At 37.9% G+C, this 21094-nt stretch overlaps 2 protein-coding genes across 5 annotated transcripts in view; one reads left to right on the top strand and one right to left on the bottom strand.

Moving 5' to 3' along the window:
- crybg1a (crystallin beta-gamma domain containing 1a) overlaps positions 1-17559 on the top strand; it is a 46450-nt gene extending 28891 nt beyond the window's left edge. Inside the window, exons 5-24 of one of the 3 annotated variants that reach the window (XM_014010364.1) lie at positions 425-3585; positions 3634-6471; positions 7265-7303; positions 7395-7513; positions 8118-8295; positions 8409-8548; positions 9112-9238; positions 9311-9346; positions 10084-10232; positions 11448-11574; positions 11671-11816; positions 12898-13024; positions 13119-13148; positions 13245-13357; positions 14272-14404; positions 14511-14650; positions 14928-15051; positions 15484-15642; positions 15735-15897; positions 16825-17559. In XM_014010364.1, the coding sequence (XP_013865818.1) occupies positions 425-3585; positions 3634-6471; positions 7265-7303; positions 7395-7513; positions 8118-8295; positions 8409-8548; positions 9112-9238; positions 9311-9346; positions 10084-10232; positions 11448-11574; positions 11671-11816; positions 12898-13024; positions 13119-13148; positions 13245-13357; positions 14272-14404; positions 14511-14650; positions 14928-15051; positions 15484-15642; positions 15735-15897; positions 16825-16913 (8138 nt within the window). In that variant the 3' untranslated portion in view covers positions 16914-17559. Of the gene's footprint in view, positions 1-424; positions 6472-7264; positions 7304-7394; positions 7514-8117; positions 8296-8408; positions 8549-9111; positions 9239-9310; positions 9347-10083; positions 10233-11447; positions 11575-11670; positions 11817-12897; positions 13025-13118; positions 13149-13244; positions 13358-14271; positions 14405-14510; positions 14651-14927; positions 15052-15483; positions 15643-15734; positions 15898-16824 lie in introns of those variants that run through there. The other 2 variants (XM_014010358.1, XM_014010373.1) reach the window with 2 other exon arrangements.
- The window catches only part of rtn4ip1 (reticulon 4 interacting protein 1), an 11329-nt gene continuing 7728 nt past the window's right edge, over positions 17494-21094 (bottom strand). The window contains exons 8-9 of one of the 2 annotated variants that reach the window (XM_014010396.1): positions 19033-19125; positions 17494-18025 (exon numbers count right to left, since the gene is read on the bottom strand). In XM_014010396.1, the coding sequence (XP_013865850.1) occupies positions 17915-18025; positions 19033-19125 (204 nt within the window). In that variant the 3' untranslated portion in view covers positions 17494-17914. Of the gene's footprint in view, positions 18026-18649; positions 18799-19032; positions 19126-21094 lie in introns of those variants that run through there. The other variant, XM_014010403.1, reaches the window with a different exon arrangement.

Genomic DNA, 21094 nt, shown 5'->3' with positions numbered 1-21094 from the left:
GGTTAATTTTAGAGAAAATAACATGGGCTACGATGAAGTAGACCATTGTTGCAGGCCCAACGTAAGGCAATGGGCAGCGCGCTGGACCAGAGAATGGGAGAGCCAGGATCAAGACAAAGCATGGGTAGCAAGAAAACAGCAAGAAACCCCCTCCCCCACCCCAGACAAAAAAACAATAAAAAATGGTTTTGTTATTTACACATTTAATGTCATTGATATACAGCATTAACCCACTAGGGGGTACTGTCGGGACAGTCTGAAGCCATTCTATGGGACGGATAACCGCTAATAACGTCCATTTAATGGACTGATAACGTCAGAACTGGCTGCTGAAATAAATCAGTTCACTGACATTTTGCATTATGAATATTATCGTTTTTACTTTCTGAGTCTATTTGAGTTATAACTGTTTGTCTTTTTTCAGGAACAGGAAGCACAGTGGTACTGAAGTCATCAAAACACCTCTCTAAAAGAAGCACAAGCCATGAAGAGAGTGACACTTCGACCCCAGTTACCTCTCCCTCTCCCACCAAAGAGAAAACTGTATTTTCAAGGTTCTCCAAGCAGAATGACAACATCAAACCACATAACAAATGGACTGGAAAGGATTCATCTGAGGCCTTGTCATCTGGGAGCAAGCTGCCCACAAGGGGTCAAAGAAGCTCATACAAAGGAAAACCAAAAAATCAGCAAGAATCCGCCAAATCCGAGGACTCGAATCCTAACACAACTACAGAGACCGCTGTCAAAGCTAAATTTCCTGCCACAGCAGAGAAAATGAAGAATAGCGACAACAGGTTTAAGATCAAACTGAAAGAAGAGAAAGACACAGAGGGTTTAGAGGTGAGCATTGGTAATACAACACCTGGAGAGAAATCAGAAATCCAGCCACTCCAAAATAGTGATGCAAACATCATGGACAATTCTCTRGTAAAACTTTCAGCAGCTACATACTCTATAACGGAGACAATGCAGCTCAGTGATGCTGACAACGAAAAATCATCTCAGTCACATGTTAYAGACATAAATAATGCTGAAACTGAAGGAGGAGGGGTGAGTGCCAGACACACAAAAGATGAGATTCAATCAGAAAAGTGTTACATTCAGACTGATAAAACACAGAGGCAAGAAACACTGTTATCATCAACAACTTCCCCTGGAATAAAAGACAAAGACATATTAGAGGAGCTAACAAGTAACRCAACACCTGAATTAAGCCAGGTGCAGAAAATCACTGCAGCTCTGTCCTTGGAAACAACTCACAAAGACGTAACCGATATGTCAGCCAAACCTGGGTTGGATGATGGCATTTCCTCTGACATAACAACCTGTTCTAACCAGGAAGGGGTTTCAATTTGTAGCAGACCCTGTAAAGATAAAAACACAGACACTTCCATTTCAGAAGGAAGAGATGGTTTGTCAGCTTTTCTGACCTCAGAAGGCAGATATACTGAACCACGAGATTCACACTCACACATTCTCCCTGCAGCATTGAATAATGCTACAGCTGTCAATGCAGAAGACATTTTGAAGGTTGAAACCAYAGAAAAAAATGACAGCCTGTCCCAGAAATTAGTGTTGGATGCAGTAAAAGATTTTGACTTGCAGGAGCAAAGTAAAGGGGAGGTTGGCTGGAAACCAGCTGAGGCTTTGGACRTTGAAACAGAGACTGTAACTGTTTGTGAATTTCCCAAGAATGTTGAAAATCAGTCAGACAAAGAGGCCCTTTTAAAAGAGTCTGTGTGTAGGGAGTCCAAACCAGACAAAACACTTAATAACGCAGCAACAGAAAGCACAGACTCAAAGAAAAGTAGCACAGAGGAGCTSAAAAACAGAGCTGTGGAGGGTGAAGGACTTACAACTTCAGACAAAGCAGTGAGGCCATCGTCAGAAGAAAAGGGCTTACAGCCTGAAACTAAAGTGGAACCAGAGGTAGTAGCTAAAAACAAGTTGGAAGGAAAGGAGGCAGAGCTAGCAAAGAGTGAAAAAACTGCTAGAGAACAGCAGATCGTCTTACAAGGAACAACAGAGAGTGGTGTTAGGAATACAAATGSACCTGAGCAGCAGTCAAAGGTCCTGTTGCTTAAAGATGAGGAGGAAACCAAACAACACTTAAACAAAGAAGTTGAGGATAACTACAAAGATGCTGATAAAGTAAAAGACAGAGCATATCCAGAAATATCAGTCACTGACACAAAAATATCCAGTGCTAAATCTGAAGAGGACAATAACAAAAAAGAGGAGATGTCAACTGCCAGAGACCAATCAGCAGAGTCCAAATGTCTAAAAGTTCACCTGGGAAATAAACTTGATCCAACACAAGCTCTAAATGTTTTAAACCTAGTATCTCAGAGTGCTGAATGTATGGATAGTAACACAAAAGCAAATGAGTCACAGTTGATGTGTTCAGAGAGTAAGACAAAAGTTTCAAACAGTGATACTCAGTCTGGATCACAGTTGGAGTATAAGACTGTAGGTGCTTTGCCTCAAGATGTTGACACAAAAGATCACGACAGACATTTGAATCATGAAAAAGAGATAAGGAATGAAGAAGAAAAAACCATGGGGACTGAAAAACTTGATCCAGCTCTTAAAGAAAACTCGCAAACTGAAGGAAGCAAAGAGTCAGTTGAAGCCAAAGAGTCCGCAGAAGATTTGAGGAATGGACATCCAGTTGCTCTCAGTGAGGAAAGCCTGCAGCAAGTCCAAATGATAAAAACAGTTAGCACTAACAATGAAAAAGTAACAGTATCAAAGTGTTCAAAATCTGCCATAAATAAGAAATCAAAAACAGACGCGCCAGAGGAAGCAACAGAAAGTCAGTTTCAGGAGTTAAAAATTACAACCACCACAGGTCAGAGTGCTGATGGGGCCGACTCTAAAACAAAGGATGTATCAGAGGACAGTTTGGTGAATGTGTCAACAGCTGCAACCATTACAAAGAAAACTGAATTTGTTCAAGACCTAATAAAAGCAGACAAAGGCATGCTGACAGAGTCTGCATCTCTGAATCAAAAAGCASAAGAGTCAAAGACTGTAAGCATGGAAGTTCAAAAGAATAAATCAGAAAAGCAGGTACAGGAGACAACTCAAGTTCCTGACACAACAGGCACTTACAACAAAGAGACGAATCAAATCAAAGATTCATCTTTAGGACGTTTGGTGAATGAGACAGCAGCGCTAGATAATAAAAAAGTTTGCAACGAAAAGGTGGAGAAAATCATAACTGCTGCTGAACAAGAAGTGGACAAAATAACGCCAAACTTGCAAGAATTGGCAGAGTGTGACCTTCGTAGTCATACATCAAAACAAGAACCACACACTGAAGATGCTGTAGTTCAAAAGAAGAAGTCAGAGAAGCAGTTATTCGAGACCACTCAAGTTCCTGACGCAACAAGTACTTCCAACAAAGAGACTAAAGAGAGAGCTGAAGACAGAGATTCACCAACTATGGTTAATGTTTGTGAGGATACCACAGTGGAACCAGCTCAAAAACCTACAAAATCAAACACTCACTTGAAACTGAATCTAGAAACTGTGGGAGTGGAAACTCTAGAAGAGAATAAAGCGAGTCAAACTCAAGAGATAAAAGTTGTAACCACTATAAACCAGAAAGCGAGTCAAACTCAAGAGATAAAAGTTGTAACCACTATAAACCAGGGCGCCAAAGAAACTAAACACATCCCTAAAACAATGAAAGCATCAGTGGGCAGTTTGGTGAAGGATTCAGGAGCTGTTAATATAACTAGTGGACTTGAAATTCAGCAAGTTGAAAAGCCTATGACTCCTGAAGATCAAGAAAGCAACTTAAAACCAGAACAAGACAAATTAGCCATGTCTAAACCAGAAATTGTAAGAGCTGATGTTCAAGAGAAGATAGAAGARAGACAGAGTGTGGATACCTCCCAAGATTCTAACTCTGGATATAAAAGCACCAAAGGCACAGAGGAAAAGACTCAAGTTGAGGATTCTTCTTTAGTGGGCTTAGTGACTGAGAAAACAGCAGGTTATATTAGTGAAGTAAACAACAAACAGGTACAGTCCAAAACTTTACAAGAACAAGATGTGGTCACAATAAGACCAGATCAAGAGTCTAAACGTTCAACTCTTGACCTGCAAGATAGACTGAAGTCTGTGAGAACGGACACTACAGATGAGACGACAGAGACAAAACCTACAGTCACTATAAGTCAAACAATGGAGACRTCAGAAGACAGTTTGTTGAATGTGATGACAACAGCAAACACTTCAAGCAAAGTTGGAATGATTCAAGATTCAAAACCCAAACTTTCTGGAAACCAAGGTACAGACAATATAAACTTAGACCAAAACACATCAGCAGAGTCTAAATGTCAAAGTCAAACATCAGAACAAGARCTACAGGCTGTAAGATCTGACGTTACAGAGAAAACAACAGAGCTGCCGAGGGTGGATGTAACTCAAAGGCCTAGCACTGTAAACGCTTCCAGTGAATGTCCAAAAGAAATGCCTGAAGTCRTGGAGTCATCTAACACGTGTTTGGTTAATAAGACAGGGACCACAGAGCCGATCCAGAGTTTTAAAACTAATACAGACATAACAAAACCAGACCATAGCAAAGTGGCAAATTCTAAAGATCCAAATACTGACATGAAAGAAAAACCAGAAACTGCAAGAACAAAACYCCCTAAAGAAGCAGCAGAGACTCAAATTCAAGAGCTACAAATTAAAAGCTYCGCGGTTCAAAATGTTGAGGAAGCTAAAGAAAACTCAGAAGCCAAAGTGTCATTAATAGAAAATTTGGGGAATAAAATTGTGACTCTAGCAAGTGCCACTGACTCTAAAGCTCTTGATGTTAAAGAACGTGAGACCAAGACTTCAGTTACAGATGTTCAGGAAAAGACAACACGTATTGCTGAATTAGTCTCTGGTAATAATAATGCTAATGTGACTGATGCAGAACAAAAAACAAAAAGCCTGATTAAGATTGGAGCTGAACTTAAAACCAATGTGATTGATGAGGATCGGCAGTTAAAAGTGTCAAAGGTAGATGTCAAGAAAAAGCTGGAATCCAAACTACAAGAGAAAAAAATGATGCCAATGTTTGACAAGCTTTTGTCTCTTTCTGCCCCATCCAACCCATCCTCTCAACCTCAAGGTTTTCAGCTAAACACAGACTCTCCATCTTGCTGGTTAGATGTGGAGCACCATCAGAAAAAGAAGAAGGAAAGCAAARGCAGAACAAGAGCATCAAAAAGCATAGATGAGTCTCTTGACCCTGATGACATTGATGATTTTCTTAAGATTGTTAAGAAAGGAGGAATTCCTTTTTCAGTGCCACTAAAGAAGCGCGTTTGCAAAAAGCCCCAGCCTCAGCCTTCTGTCATGCCRGCCATCAGGGAGGACCATTTTGAGCGAACATTTGATCCGGAGGGATTCCAATTTGGCTTAAGAAAAAATGACAAAAAAATGGATCTTTCACCAGCCATGGTGATAAAACAAAAAGCAGCGGAGAGGGAAGAACAAAACCTGGAAAAACAGTCTCAAGAAAATGGCACCTCAACATACCAAACAAACTCAATCAAGGTAGACAAACAAAACGGGGTCAAAGAGGAGACCCAAGTTGAGGCAGGAAGAGTAGAGGGTCAAAACAATGAGCCTGGAAAAATGACATCAAGACTTGAAAGGATGTCTATTCTCTCTAGTTTGAGAAGTTCCCCTCGAATCTCCAGGAAGACCAGAGAGGAAGTTACCTCTGCCTCAAATACTACCGCTTCTTCCAACCAGCAGCAAGACATGCCCTCTTTTCAACGGGTGGGGGCTATTGACTTACCTTTGCCTGCTGTCAGAGCTGATAACAGGGGTGTAAAAGGTACGGATCAAGGCTCAGTTACAGGAGGTGGGACAAAATCAGCTAGTGAGTCAGCAATTAGCCCCTCCTCTCCTCCTCCTCTACCTACACTCTCAGAGACAAAACTCTCTGAGCWTTTAGAGAAACACCTCATGAAGGACAAAGAAGAAAAACAGAAAGAGACACCCCAGGCCTCTACACAAACCAACCTAAATTCTGCTGCAATTGAACAAAGGTTAGCAACGAATATGTCCATTGTGGATGTGACCCGAAAGGAACAGAAATCAGTAACAGATCTACCTATCATGGATGTGGCCCAAAAGGAAGAGACTCTACTGACAAATTTATCTATTGTGGATGTGACCCGAAAGGAACAGAAATCAGTAACAGGTCCTCATACCATGGATGTGGCCCAAAAAGAAGAGACTCTACTGACAAGTCGGTCTATTGTGGATGTGGCCCAAAAGGAACAGAAGCCAGTAAAAGATCTACATATCATGGATGTTGTCCAAAAGGAACAGAAGTTACCAACAGATCTATCTAATGTGGATGTTGTAATGAAGAAACCATCAGGATTACATCCAACAACAAACTACAGCCAGACAGTCTCTCAAATCGGACTTTCTACCACCAAAACTAAGGTAGGCCTTCYATTTCATTAAGAAATTGTTCATTGTACAACAGTATTTATTAATCGGTACGAGAATGTAGCACTGTAGGTGTGTAAGAATTGTTCTCAGAGTTTTAATGGATTTGAACGTGCAAAGCATGGCAACTAAGCACACTTTTTTTTCTAATTCATTTCAAGGTGCCTCGGTTTGAAAGCTGTATCTTTTTTGTCTATGGTACTGTTCCAACAAAGTTATGAATCATCTGCAAGCACAAACAGGAGACATTAATATGTTCTTGGGGTGGAATTTTTTTTTTGCACAGGAACGTTTTCCAATAGCTTTTTTGCTAACAACAAGGCATTTGCATGAGCAGGCTATAACGCAAAGTTATTCAAACATGCTGCTACAGGACATGAACAATACAAAAAGCTGTAATGTATCAATGCCAAAAAGTGGTAATGTTAAAAGAGAACAATTACAAGCCATTAGTTTGGGTGGAAGGAGCAGATTATCTCTTGGCTTTTACTACTGAATAATTGAAATAATGTCCTTGGCTAAAATAAAAAAAAGATTAAAGGTTAAATTGCTAAAATTGTCAGATGATTTCAACAGGTAAACTTTAGCAAAACAACAATGCAAATGTCCAATACTTAAGTTGTGATCCTTGCTTTACCAAAAAGGTGGAAAGTTAATTAAAGTTAAAGTTAATAAAATAGCAAATAGATGCTGGAACCAAATTAAAACCAGCTTTTTTTACGCTGACTTAAACACATTACCACCCATCAAAATGAATGATTGAAATGTGTTTCATTCTGTCTTGCAGACACCTGTTGTAAGAGGGTACCACAAAAGACCTGGAAAGGTAGTGACGTGTTTCTGATCACATTTTGCATCAGTTGCATTTTCCTGCTGTCACAGACTGCACTGACACCTCTGTCTGTGTGTCGCTGCAGATTGTCATACATGAACAAGCACAGTTTGGTGGAGAGGCGTATGAGATTTATGGAGATGTGGAGGATTCGTCACTGATGAAGCTGTCTCCTGTAATATCAGTCAAAGTCGTCCGAGGAGGGTATGGATTTTCACTGGTCTTATGTAGTAATGAAAAAAAAAAAGATAAAATCTGTATATCCATTGTCAGAGGACAAAAGTATAGTAAAAATATTTTAAAATTAATGGAAATAAGTGACCCATTCCATCAAAGTGAAAGTCAAATTTGGTCAAAATGACCTGAGCACATTTTCAGATTCTTGAATTTTTAATCTACATTTGATGCCTGGATCACTGAATCTTATTTCTAGGTATTCTACTGAGGAATGGTTCCTGTTATTTTAAAAAAGGAAACCTCAAACAAAATTTGTAAAAGATTTACCAGCTGAAAAGAAAAAAAGCTTTGCTATCTTGCAGGGAAATTTCTAAGAATTTAAGACTCATGCTCAAAATCACATTTGTTATGGCTACTGCTCAAAAATGGTCTTCAAAAAAATCAGATATTTATTCATTATATGTTGATAAAATGCAGTTGTTGTAAATGTTTTAACCAAAACTAACTGCCTATTTCTCCACATAGCACTGTGGGACTTAATCGATGGGATGATTTTTTTTTACCCTACAGATTAATTCATAATACTGAAAAAAAAAAACATAATTCTATTTTTGTTTATTTATTTTTTCAGCTGGCTCCTCTATGAGAAACCTGGCTTTCAGGGGCGTGTCATCGCTCTGGAGGAAGGTCCATCAGAACAGATCGTGAACATGTGGGCAGAGGAGGGAACTCCAGAGACGCTGAACGAACTGGGTCAGTCGGTTCCAACAGCACCGCTGGTCATAGGTTCTATTCGACTAGCAGTCAGAGTGAGTTATTTTGTTTTTAACACATTCGTCAGTCTCCCACTGTGCTTCTGGACTATTTATCTTACTGTCATTATTCTGGTAAAAATGTTTCTTTTTCTTTGATTTTCCYGTAGGATTACAGCGTTCCCCGAATCGACCTGTATGCAGAGGTGAACGGGATGGGCAGAATGTYATCTTACTGTGACGACGCCATAGAGCTCAGCTCCTACGGGATCCCTCAGACCACTGGCTCCATCAAAGTTCACTCTGGAGTGTAAGTTTAGATGACAGTAAGGATGCATGTTAAGCTGTTTTTATAAATTAACACCTGAGTATTTTTGATTTAGCCCTATCAAAGTCTTTATAGCAGAAGATTGCATGTTTTTAATATCTTAATATAAGAGGTGACAGAAAGGCTGGATATTTATACTCACYTGTATGCAGCCAGTACATATGAAAACATTGTTATCACCTAATGGCAATGTGCTGTTTTCAGTATTGGTGGTAAATATGACACCAACTGTTTAAAAGCTCACAGATKTAAAAACTACTCTGGAGATTTAATGGAGGAGGTTCTGTGATGGAATGCAATCAACAAGCTGTAGCTTGTGGTTGTCACGGTTTGAACTGCTCTACGTTACAGATGGTTAAGAATTACATTTTTTAAATGCTTAGAGAGTGGAGAAGGGTGTTCCTRCGTTTGCGCCGTCTGTTAATAATCATGTAAAATCAGTTTCCCTGCTTGTCTTTCCCCTCCTCCTTCCTTCTTGTCATCGTGTCTGATATGTTGTGTGTCTGGTATGTTGTGTGTCTGATATGTTGTGTGTCTGTCTTCAGATGGCTAGTGTTTTCTGATCCAGGCTATGAAGGCTTACTGGGAGTTCTGGAGGTTGGAGAGTTTCCCTGTCCAGAGAGCTGGGGTTTCCCCGAACCTTTCATCGGCTCTCTCAGACCCCTCCGAATGGTATGCTGGTCTGCGTGTTTTCAGGAATATTTATCAGCTGACTTGTTCTGACAACACGTGTTTTTATTTCAGGGAGCAATAAAGGTGGAGCATCCAACTGAYGTTAAGGTCTGTTCTACTATGAATGTAAACCTTTTGCACAAAAAATGTTGAATTCTATTTATTCTGTTGTTAATTTTTGAAATGGTTCATTTAGAATCATAAATAGAGGTAAACAGTGTATTTTATTTAAATGTTGCCATAATTCTCATTAAGGGTTTTTTTAATAAGTCTTTAAAATGCTAAATGTTATTATTGTTAAAGTTAGTATTATGAAAGTTTTTTTTAGACCAGGGCACTTGTTAATGAGATTTTTAATCTCAGAGTTTTCTAAATGTCTAAAAATAGTATTTTAATATATGCAACATTTATKTATGTCCATACGTTTAAAATGAAGAGTCAACATTTTTGTTTGTTTTACAGAACATGAACTCAAAAAATAACCTCACCAATTTATGCAAAACCACTTTTTTGTCTTTATTTGGCCAGTAGGCCACAGATTTTCAGTTGTTTGTATCTTATACAGTTAGGACTAAATGAGGTCTGCTACTAAACTCAAAGTTGGGGAAACATTACCACAGCTGTTTTTTTTTCAGCACCTTTCAGCTGAAAACCAGTCAGTGGTAAGGATCCCGCCCATGCACTGTCTTGTTTTTGGTATGCTGACGGCTCTCAACCTGCAGACTATTTTATAGCCTGTGTAACCTTTTGATCAGCTGAAAAACGTTGAAAGAATTGTTTCCTACATTTGGACAAGACCGAGCCAAAATAAACACATTTAACTCCGTTTGGGTTGTTCTTTCCAGGCTCTTGTGTTCGAGAAGCCCAACTTTGAAGGAGAGTGTTTAGAGCTGGACAGCGACGTCTACAGCTTGTTGGAACAGGAAGTAAGCGGAACAGACGTCGAGAAGACAACACTTTCCACAGTTGGCTCGATGAAGATACTTGGTGGTCTGTAAGTATTTGAACAAGCAGATGCAGTGGTGGGCACCAGCCCGCTAAAGCGCAAATCCGCTAATTGCGGACCTATTGTAAATATTTYGTTTGYGCTTTAGCGGTCTTACTAATTTTTAAAATTCATAAGCTGATTTGCACTTTTTAAAATTAAAATGCAGTACCGCTAATAACTAATTATCTACCAGTCATCATTAGCTTGAACAGTGGAAGGTATGGCTGTTAATGAATCACAACACACGTGATCTGTCCAACAGCACCCCCCCAGATAAACACACTTATTGGAAAAGTACATCCTTGCTGACTGTTGATTTCGGTCACGGTTCTCATTTCCCACAATGCTTTGTATCTGCTTATGTAGCAGGAAGGCAATAGCAAAAACAGTTAATGTTTGTAATCCGGACTAAAATTTTATATGTATTGATTTATTTTACTTTACTATCAGAGCTCTTTTTTAAAAAATAAAGTTAAAACGCTGGAGGTCAATACTTGACGTAATTGGTCGAAGCAACGAGGTTAGAGAYGCAGAAATGATTTAAAGATGTTATGCTGGTGAAGACTGCCATCTAGTGGTCAACTGGAGCAACTACATGGAAAACTTTAAAATCCGAGCTCTTATTTTGAAGGGAAGATAGTTTCCTGTACTCCGTGCTTTCGTTTCCCGTCACAAACCAAATCTGTCATGTAGTACCCAGAATGCATTGCTTCAGTTTTCCAATAAACAGTTTTAGAATTACTTTATTGATGCTTCTTTAATGAAAAATCTACAACAAACATAACAAAAAGACAAAGAAGCAGCCGAACTAGCAATCCTCAACAACTTTCTAATTTTTACACCAGGAGCYAAAGGTCTGTTTCATGAAATTACATCCCCAGCAATTGGTGGTTGTTGGATTAAGCTGTAAAACAATTCATACACCGCTAGTTGGCAGTGTTGTGCATATATTGTACATGAATTATTGCCAGCTAGTAAGTGTCAAATTGAACTTGTGCTTTAAAATTAGCTTCCACTAGTTTTTTTATGGCATAAGCACTTTTGAAGTTGCGAACCTAAATATTTTCGTTAGCATTTTAGAAATTGCGGAGCTAATTTTTGGATCAGCGTTGCCCACCACTGAGCAGATGTTTGATGATCATCGGCATCTCCTCTAATTTTGGGGTTTACAGGCAGCAGGAAGTAAACTGAAACTGAAAGTGTTTTTGCTTGTTTTTGAAGCTGGGTGGGCTATCAGGAGGCAGACTTTGAAGGCCAGCAGTACATCCTGGAGGAAGGGGAGTATCCTCACTGCAGTGAGTGGGGGGGATCAGAGGACGGGCTTCAGTCACTGCGGCCTGTAGTCGGAGTAAGCATTTGCTGCTAGAATCATTTTTATCCTAAGAAACCAATTTCTGTGCCGTTTCTCTGTAATGAAAGAACAATTTGATGTTATTTCTCACAGGATTTCCAGTCCCCTCACCTCAAACTGTTCAGCGAGCCCAACTTTAAYGGGCGAGGGATTCATGTAGATCTGATGGGTCACGTCCTCAACATGGAAGACATCAATCGCAGCAGCAAAACCCAGTCGGTCGACGTCACCGGGGGAGTGTAAGTCACAGAGTTCCTGCCAACGTCGAGCTCGCTGACGTCACTAGTGTTTTTTTCCACGTGTCATGAAGCTGGTGGGTGTGCTTTTTGCCTAATGGGCGTGACTACGTGTTTATGTCATTATTCACAYGAACATACACACCTAAGCACAGGTGCACACACAAACAGCCTAAGAGGATGAATAATGAACTAAAAATACCAGACTTAATAAAAGATCGAACATTTTAAAACTAAAACTATATGTGAAAATATATTTTACATTTTAGATAATTTGGTGAATTACAGCCCATGTTAAGCTGKAACAGACTGTATAAAATAGTTTTACATGTTTGAAATGTGTTTTTGAGACGTATTATCTTGAAGCACAACTTAGTAGCAATGTGTATTTTTTAGCACCACATCATTTTCCCCTTATTTTCCATAAAAGGGGTGTTTAAAGCTCCATGTAGCTGCCTAGAGAAAAAGCATTGCAGCTTAAGCGTGCCCAAGCCTTTGTTGTCAAGACAAAAAAAAATTGTTTAATCATGAATTCCACTTTTTTGCTTTAAATCTGCCTCGTCTTCTGTTTTGCGGCCTCCTAAATAAATAAACTTCCCGTTTTTATGACGTTAGCTTTGTAGTTCAAGTCAGAGAACCAATCAGATCAGCAGAGCTCACATTCCATCACCACCTCTTCAAAACTCCCCTTACAGTTTCCAAAACTAACATCCACCTAATCTCACGCTTAGAACTCAAACAAACAGCTCACATTTAGTTCTCCCTTCACTTTATTCACTGCAAAAAAGATGTTTGCAACATCAGTAAATAAAAATGCCTAAAGTCACTTTAAACCATTTGATTCTGCCTAAATTAATTGTGAAATTAAAAAAATGAATTCTAGGACTTTAATAATAATAATAATAATAATAATAATAATAAATATTTGGCAGTGAAATTAGTATGATCTCTTATTAATTGGAAGAGTTCTAATTCTTTATCTGCACAACTTCTGGCCCCAGATTTAAAAACAAGGATATGCTCAGGAATACTGTGTCAGTATGTGGTTTTAGATCTTCGATTATTTTGTTTATGCACGCTGCAGCTGGGTGGCGTTCGAACACCCTGGGTTCAGTGGCGAGCTCTACGTTCTGGAGAGAGGCATGTACTCAAACCCAGAGGACTGGGGAGCGCAGAACTTCAAAATCTCCTCCATACAGCCTGTTTTCCATGTAAGCATGTGCTCAGCTGGAAAGGTTATGTTTTGTTATTTTTGCATGAGCTCTTTAAAGAAACATTGCTAACACTTCCTTTGTAATTATGCAGGATATGCTGTCAGGAACAACCAAGTTTAAGGTATCATCTCTTTATTCATTTGTCTTAGAATAAACAACAAGAAGCCTCCAGTTGTTCGTTTTGGTTTAATTCTACGGCTGTTGGGATGTGTTGCAGGTTAAGCTTTACTCTGAACCGGACTTTCAAGGCAAGCTGCTGGTTCTGGAAGACAGTGCAGAAGTTCTGGATGACGACTTTACTCCCAGATCTTGTAAAGTTCTGGCCGGCAGGTAAGAGTGACTGAAGGAAGAGGTTCCCACGTAACAACGTTTAATAGTCAGTAGGGAAAAATGAAATTTCTAATTACTTTGTAATTAAAAGAAAAGTTTTTTTATATCTCATAGTTGAGTAAAATATAAACACAAACATTACAGGATTACACTCGTTATCCCTTCTTAACCATTTATTTGTAAGGTCTAAGCCCTGCCTTGATAATTAAACATTTCACAAATTAATTGATGAGCTCAAAAAAGTACAAACATAAACCAGCTTAAAAAAATGTTTAAAAAGGAGCTTACTGGGAAATATGCTATGTAGGATGGGTGTCTCAATATTATTCATATTAAAAATGTGTAAATAATTGTACATGTAAGGATGAGAATGTAAGATTTAAATGTCATTCAATGTGGGAATAATTTGTTTATCTGGTGTGAGAACATTTAAATGTTTGTTGTATGAAAAGKGCAGGAAACCCAAAGATCTTGTATCTTTTACCTGCTCCTTTTCGAACAAATAATGTAAAAAGGACCTGCCTAGAATGGATTATTAGTTCAAGAGAAAATTGATGGTTTCTTTTCATTTTACTTTTTTATTTTGTTTTGTTGCGTAAAGATTATTATTGATAAATTTATTTGATGGAGAAAAGGCACAAATATTAAAAGATTTTTTTTCTTCTTTCTGCTGCCTTTTATTTCATTTTAGTTTTTTGTATTTAATTTTATTTTTATTATTTTTTTAAATTAAATAAATAAATAAATGTGGCAAAGTTGTTACATGATTAATTTAAGTGTTTATTTCATAGCAGTATTTTTTTCACAAGTTTTACCACAACATAAACTACTCAAGGTTAAGTCTATTCATAAAACAATAATTTCAGTGTGATAACTGTCTAATATAAACATTAATGTGTATCTTTGTGTGTCAGCTGGGTGGCGTATGAAGGAGCCCAGTTTACAGAGAACATGTACGTCCTCGAGGAAGGATGCTACCCAAACACTGAGGCTATGGGTCTCCTGTCGTCAGACTCCAACATTCGATCCATGCAGATCACCGGATGTGTGAGTGTTCTCTGTTACAGAGAGTCCAAATCTGTGCGGCCTGTTTGCAACGTTTGTTTCTGGTTTTGAAGTGGTACGTTTGAAAGAAAGTTTTCTTCTTCTCCAGGAGTTCTCTCTGCCCTCCATCGCTTTGTTCAGCAAAGTGGGCTGCAGGGGTCGCAAGACTGTGCTGAACGCAGAGGCTGTAAACCAGCTGAAGGCAGGAAGGAACGCTCAAATACGCTCCCTGGTGGTGGAGGGAGGAATGTACGTAAATGTCACAACCCTTTAAATTCAAAAAAGGGGTTACCAACTCAAACATTTAGCTAAACGTCCAGCCAAATCTGCATTGCCTTTGTGCCACACCCTAAATTATGTTCATTTAAATTTTAGATGTTCAGCAAGAAACCTGTTCAAAATGTGCCCCTGCCACAGGAATAAAAAAATATCAAAACTGGAGTTCATCTTTGGAATGCAATTTGTAATTTCCTTTTTTTGTGCTCAAGTTGTGTGCTAAATTAAACTACGACAATACCTTCTGCAGGTGGGTGTTGTATGAAAATAACAACTACAGAGGTCGACAGCTGCTTGTCCAGCCAGGAGAAGTGGGAGATTTGCAYCAGTATTACGGCTGGCAACAGATAGGATCTCTTCGTCCACTGGGGCTGGTATGTAAACAGAAAATAGCATCTATCACAAACTTGTATTTTCCATAAATAACATAAAATAAAACAGTTACACATTGACATTTTTATTTGTGAAAGTTTTTTTTAAGTTAAAAGAATAAAAAATAACTAATGGACTTTTTTTGCAGAGCACTTTTTTTTACTCAAACTGAATAGAACATTTATAGTTAAGGACTTCTTGCTCATTTATAAAGGACTGAATTATGAATAAAGTCATGTATTAATAATTTTATTCTGATTATAATCACATAAAAARAGTAAACACGGAAAGATAAAATGGATTTATTCTTTTTATATCAAAATTCTCTTCTACCTCTGAGCCCTTTAGATGGCTGTTCCATGATGACAGCTTAAATTGAAAAAAAGCTTTTTTCTCTCTCTCTCTCTCTCTCTCTCTCTCTCTCTCTTCAACAGAAACCAATGTACTTCCATCTGCAGAACAAAGAGTCGGGGTGTCTGATGTCTCTGACAGGAACAATAGATGACATCAAGCTGATGAGGGTCCAGGCCGTGGAGGAGACRGGAGGAATAGAGCAGATCTGGTTCTATCGGAACGGACTGATCACCTGCAAGGTACGCAACTTTAGTGGGATCACAGAATGACGAGTCTCTCTCCATGTGTTTGGCTCGATTGGACCCTAACTGTCTGTTTGTTCCGTCCCCAGCTGTTGGAAGACTGTTTCCTGGAGACTGCAGGTAACGTGTTGATGTCGGGCACTCGGCTTTGTGTCTCCCCTGAGCGCGGCAAAGAGAACCAGCTGTGGAGCATCACCCAGGACGGTCTGGTCCGCTGCTCCCTCGACCCTGAGCTGGTCCTGGAGGTCAAAGGTGAGACAGCTCGGTCTTAACGTCGTCCACGTTTGATGAGTCTTGTAGCCTAATGGTGAAACATTAAAAAAGGAACCTTGTAGCAGCAGCGTTGCTTCTTTTCTTTCTATAACGGACGAATCGGTTTGTTTGATGCTACAAGATAAAACAGGAAACTTTCAAGAATTCCAGCATTTGCCACTAAAAAAAATTGGATATTTTTTCTCATATTTCTCATATTTTTCTTTTAGCACTTTGAGATTTTTGTTAATGAAAAGTGCGTTACAAATTAAATTCATTATTATTATAAAGCAAACAAGAAACATTGACCAGAACTTTGTCACAATGATTTAGTCAGTGGTTGAGATTGTTTAACCCAACGTCGCCATCTTGTGGGTTGTTCAAGAAATATATCAGAAAAAAATCTCTGTAGGCAGGTGTATAAAGTACTTGAAATAAATAACTAAGGAAAACTACCTTAACAGAAAATGACTTTGGTAAAAAAATTACTTCCACTGATAAAAATAAATCATCAAGTCATAAAGTTGCTCACAATAAAAGGGAAAGTAAAAGTACTTATTTTTTAGAGTGCATAAACAACTCCCTTCATGAGGAGTTCTGGTCATATTTAAATGTGTTACATGTAACCAGGTGTTAAATTTTAAAGTAAAGAAGTAAAYKTATCATTTTTTATGTTTTTGAATGTAGCAAAATAAAAGTAAAAGCTACAGAAAAATAGGTAAAATTACGAATCAAATAAATTACTGTAATGAAGTAAATGTACTTGGATACTATAAACTTGTGGTAGTAGGAAGTATCTGCTGCTGTTAGTGAACATTTTTTTCTTTTCTGATACCGCTGCAGCTGTGAAAGAATCRGATTTGATTTGTGAACCTGTGCTGCACATAAACATCATATTGAATCAGATTTGTAAATGTTCTCTCTCAGGTGGTCATCAGTACGACAAGAACCAGGTGATCCTCAACACTTTGGATGAACRCAAACTGAGCCAGAGGTGGATGCTGGAAATCCTGTGATCTGAGGAGGAAGCTGACTGATTCCCATGATGCACCTCTGTCAGGAGACTGAGCCTTGTGATGCAGCTCCACGGTAGAGCCCACACCAGAGATGGACTCTGCCGTGGATTTAAAAAAAATTTTTTTCTTCTTTATTCTCAAGGAGGAATTTTATTTTTTTTTTTAACAAATAATGTAAAATGTTCTATTTTTATCCACCTGATTGTCAAACACTTCATACCAAAGACTGTTTTCTTTCCACATAATGAAAACTCTGCCCTGTTTCAATGCTGCATACGTTCCTTACAATACGGTACATTTTATCCTAAGGTTCCACTCTCTGGTTTCTTCTTCTTTACACAAATCTGAGTGTCGAAAACACAAATTCAGATGCAGTGGAAAGTTTGGCAGRCCTACACTCCAAATATGTAGGTCTTCTTTTAGCAGATCAAAATGATCTATTGTAAAGTTTTGATATTTCTATAAGAGTTTCTGTTTTGTCATAAACTGTGCTTYTCTTTCAGATGTACATACGGTAAGCCTGGAATGTACAGATTGAGCTGAAATAAAAAAAAACACAACTGCAATAACAATGCTGCCCTCTGGTAGTTGTAAATAATCAAGCAAACTGTTACATAAAAATACATAATAAAAAAAGTCATTTTCACCTTTTGTGTTTATCAGCTCTCAGACTGCAAACTAACACTTCTGCCTCTGCTGGAGTGACCTTTGAAACGGGAAACTTTGTCACAAAGTGGAGTCAGAAAACAACTGATCAGCAATATATTTCAGGCAGAACAGTTTATAGAAACACAACTGTTGCATTTTCTAGGAAGCTTTTTGATGTTATTTTCAACAAGTTAATTATAAAACAACCATAACTGCAGCTTATGTGCACATTTTCCCTTAGAAATGTTGCAGAAGCAGTAACCGTGTTTGCTGTTGTGGAGACAACAAATTGAGTCTGCATATTTTCATTTTGACTCCATTAGTGTAGTGCAGAAAAGAGTCCATGCTGGTAATTAGGAGCTGATTTCAACTACTGTCTTTCCTCGGGCGTGACCCTTCTCCATCTTCTCAAAGGCCTGAGGAACCTGAGAAAAGCTGAACGTTTTCTCCACGACAGCCCGGATCTGAAAACAGAACAAAGAGAGGAAGGATGATCAGTTGTGTTCTTCCTGCTGAGAATTGCAGACACGCAAGAAGGAAGATGATGTCATTTCCTTTAATTGCATCTTATTTTTAATGCTGTCACACTTATATGAAACATACTTTTTTTTAAATCTCCCGAAGTAAAAAAAAAAAACTTTTGACCACCGTTTTATTTTATCTTTGGCAGACATGACTAAAACAGCAGTCTATGCAGACAGGAATAATAATCAACTAATTAAAAACAAAATTGTTCAATTAACGTTATAGTATCTGTATTGGCATCAGAATCTGTGATGCTAGTTATGTAGTTACTGGTATCAGACCAAAACCAAAAATCCTAGCACTGCCCACATCTGCTGAAATGCTTTGGAGGAATAAAACTGAAAGGTAAATAAAAACAAATAAAAGCAAATGAACTTTATTATCCATCRAAGCAAACTAAAAATATCCCTGCAGTCTGAAAGAACTGCACTTTCTCTGCCTTTTTTAAAATTTTAGTTAGTTTATTCATTTGATTTAAAACAAAAAACAAAAATTTATACACGTTAAAAACAAAAAATACACAACATATATTCACAACAAAAATATACAAATTAAATTGAAATGAAAGGAGGCAGAAAGAAGAAAAAAAWTTATATCTGCCCCTTTTTTCTATAATTAATTTCAAGCATTATTGAAGTCCAGCTGACATGAAGATGAAATTTGCAGTTTGCTGTGATTAAAATGACTTTTCCTCTTCCTGCTGCAAGCAGTCCTTAAAAAGCAAAACCTTTTGTGTAAGTTCAGTTAGCTGCAAAGGTGTCAGAATACATCATCTGATATGATGGAATACAGTACTTTGCAAAACATTTCAAGTGAAATATACTTTGCAAAACAAAAGATGTTCTTTAAATGATGGAGAAAGAAACCCTATTTGTTTGAGTTAAAAAAATGTGATAAATAAACTACTTGTTGTCATACTGGTTTCAGAAATGATCTGGCTTCATACCTGTCCTGCATCCACCATCTCTCGTATTTCATCCAGTGCTGGACCGCTTGGTGCAAAGAACCCCCATCGATAGTGMACTCCATTGATTAAATGCTAAAATAAACCAGAAAGAAATTTAATAAACCTTTTTTTAACTCAGATATGCTCATCCTTGTTTTTTTTCTGTATCACAACACAAGCATCAATTAAAAATGCATTTTACGTAAAAGTTAGTTTAACTGTCTTGAAAACCACAGGCTACATCTGTGAACTCCTGTTCCTCAGAGGCGTTGTCATTCTGCTGTGAGAACTGAAGCCAAACAGGATGATAACAATGTGAACATTTTCTCTGTTTTGTTTTTAATCTGACTGACTGGCACTGAAACTGTGCAACAGGTGGAGTCAGTGTGAACGCTCGCACAACAGTGTAGCTGCTGAAAAACAAAAGTGGTGCAGTGCATCGATCCTTCCGCTTCACACCCAACGAGAAAACAAACAAACAAACAAGGTCTCATCAGGACAAATGAAAACCTCCTCATACATTTCCTGCAGTAGTTTTGAAGAGTTTGAACCATGAATACAGATCACGTGGCTGTTGTGATGGAAACAGACCAGAACCAGAAATTTCCAAAGTGGGWTTTGGGATCCCCCCCGCTTTGACTTGTGGGTACGTTGTTGTTGTAAAGTTCATATGAAAGTTAACACACTTATACACAACATCYTTGGGAACAACCCCCCATTGGTTTAACAGACTGATATCGTTCCATGTTTTAAAATGACACAAGAGGTTTCTCCAGGGCTCTCCCGGGATCCCAGCCACACTTTCTTTTGCAAAACTGAAATTAGCTCTGCAAAATCCAGAAATAACATTCTATTCCTGCAGAAGTTAGTCTATTTCTACTAAAATAAGAACAAAAATTTTGTAGTTTACCAATACTCATTAAGAAAACGTATATAATGACAAAATCAATGTCAACAACATTTATATATATACATTTATACATTTATATATATATATATATATGTATTTGTGTCTCAATAAGGGTTGAAGGTTGTAAAGTATCAAATCAACAGGTTGTTAGTTAACAGAATGTAAAGTTATGATCATGCTAACATTTCTAACAGCTTCATATGTAGCTGGTTTATGTCAGATTTGAGCTACAGGGAAAATCTTAAARGATAAAATAAAGTTGCCATGATTGATGTGAATTAGGTTTGTTGGTCAAAACTTTGCAGCTGTAAATCATTTCTTCAAAACAATCAGAAATGTTTGCTTGTCAAGTTAAGCTAGCTGTCACGTTCTCTCATCCTGACCACATCTCCKCGCTCACCTCCACACTTTAGGTCATGCATGCCCTCAGTGTCTTTTGGCCCCGCCCACTTTGTTGGCATTTTTCAAATTTGCCTTGAGGCGGAGTTATGCTTTCACAGTGGGGGTTAATAAAACTTACAGTCTGACACTAAACATTACACAAGTTCTCCTCTTAATTCAAGTACTTCTTCTTGAAAATGTATTTAACTTTAGTAAAATGGTGAAAAATAAATAATGTATTTGATTTAATTTAAAGTTTCTTTTTGCCAAAATCTTGCGCAAAACCTTCTGAAATCTTAAATGGCTTCCTGACAGTAACCACTTTCACCTCTCATCCTGTTTCCTTGGTAAAAAAAAAAAAAAATCTTAAGGTTAGCATAATGTACAAAGAAAAATAAACAAAAACAAAGAACATACTATTGTTGTTTGCAGATGACATCTTTGTTAAATCACAATTATAATTTCATACCAGTGGTAAGTCAACACAGAGCAGTTAACAGAGAAACTGGTTTATTTAGATAAAAATGCAACAGGTGGTGAGAGAAGTTTCTTAGCAATCAGTTTTAAATTTATTCTAAATCTCTAGAGATCATTCTGGCTTTCAAGGTTTGGGAGCCCAGATGCAGAATATTGTTTTTTTTCTTTTCTTCACAAATTGTTTCACTTTTTAACATATGTTTCTTTTAACTCTTTTTGGCGCAAATTTCAAATAAAATCTATAACTTCAACTAAAAAAAAAATGTTATGCGTAAACACTCAAAACAATTATTT

Source organism: Austrofundulus limnaeus, unplaced genomic scaffold, assembly GCF_001266775.1.
Source record: "Austrofundulus limnaeus strain Quisiro unplaced genomic scaffold, Austrofundulus_limnaeus-1.0 Scaffold2, whole genome shotgun sequence".
Classification (NCBI taxonomy): Eukaryota; Metazoa; Chordata; class Actinopteri; order Cyprinodontiformes; family Rivulidae; genus Austrofundulus; species Austrofundulus limnaeus.
This window is presented reverse-complemented; position numbering and strand designations above follow the sequence as displayed.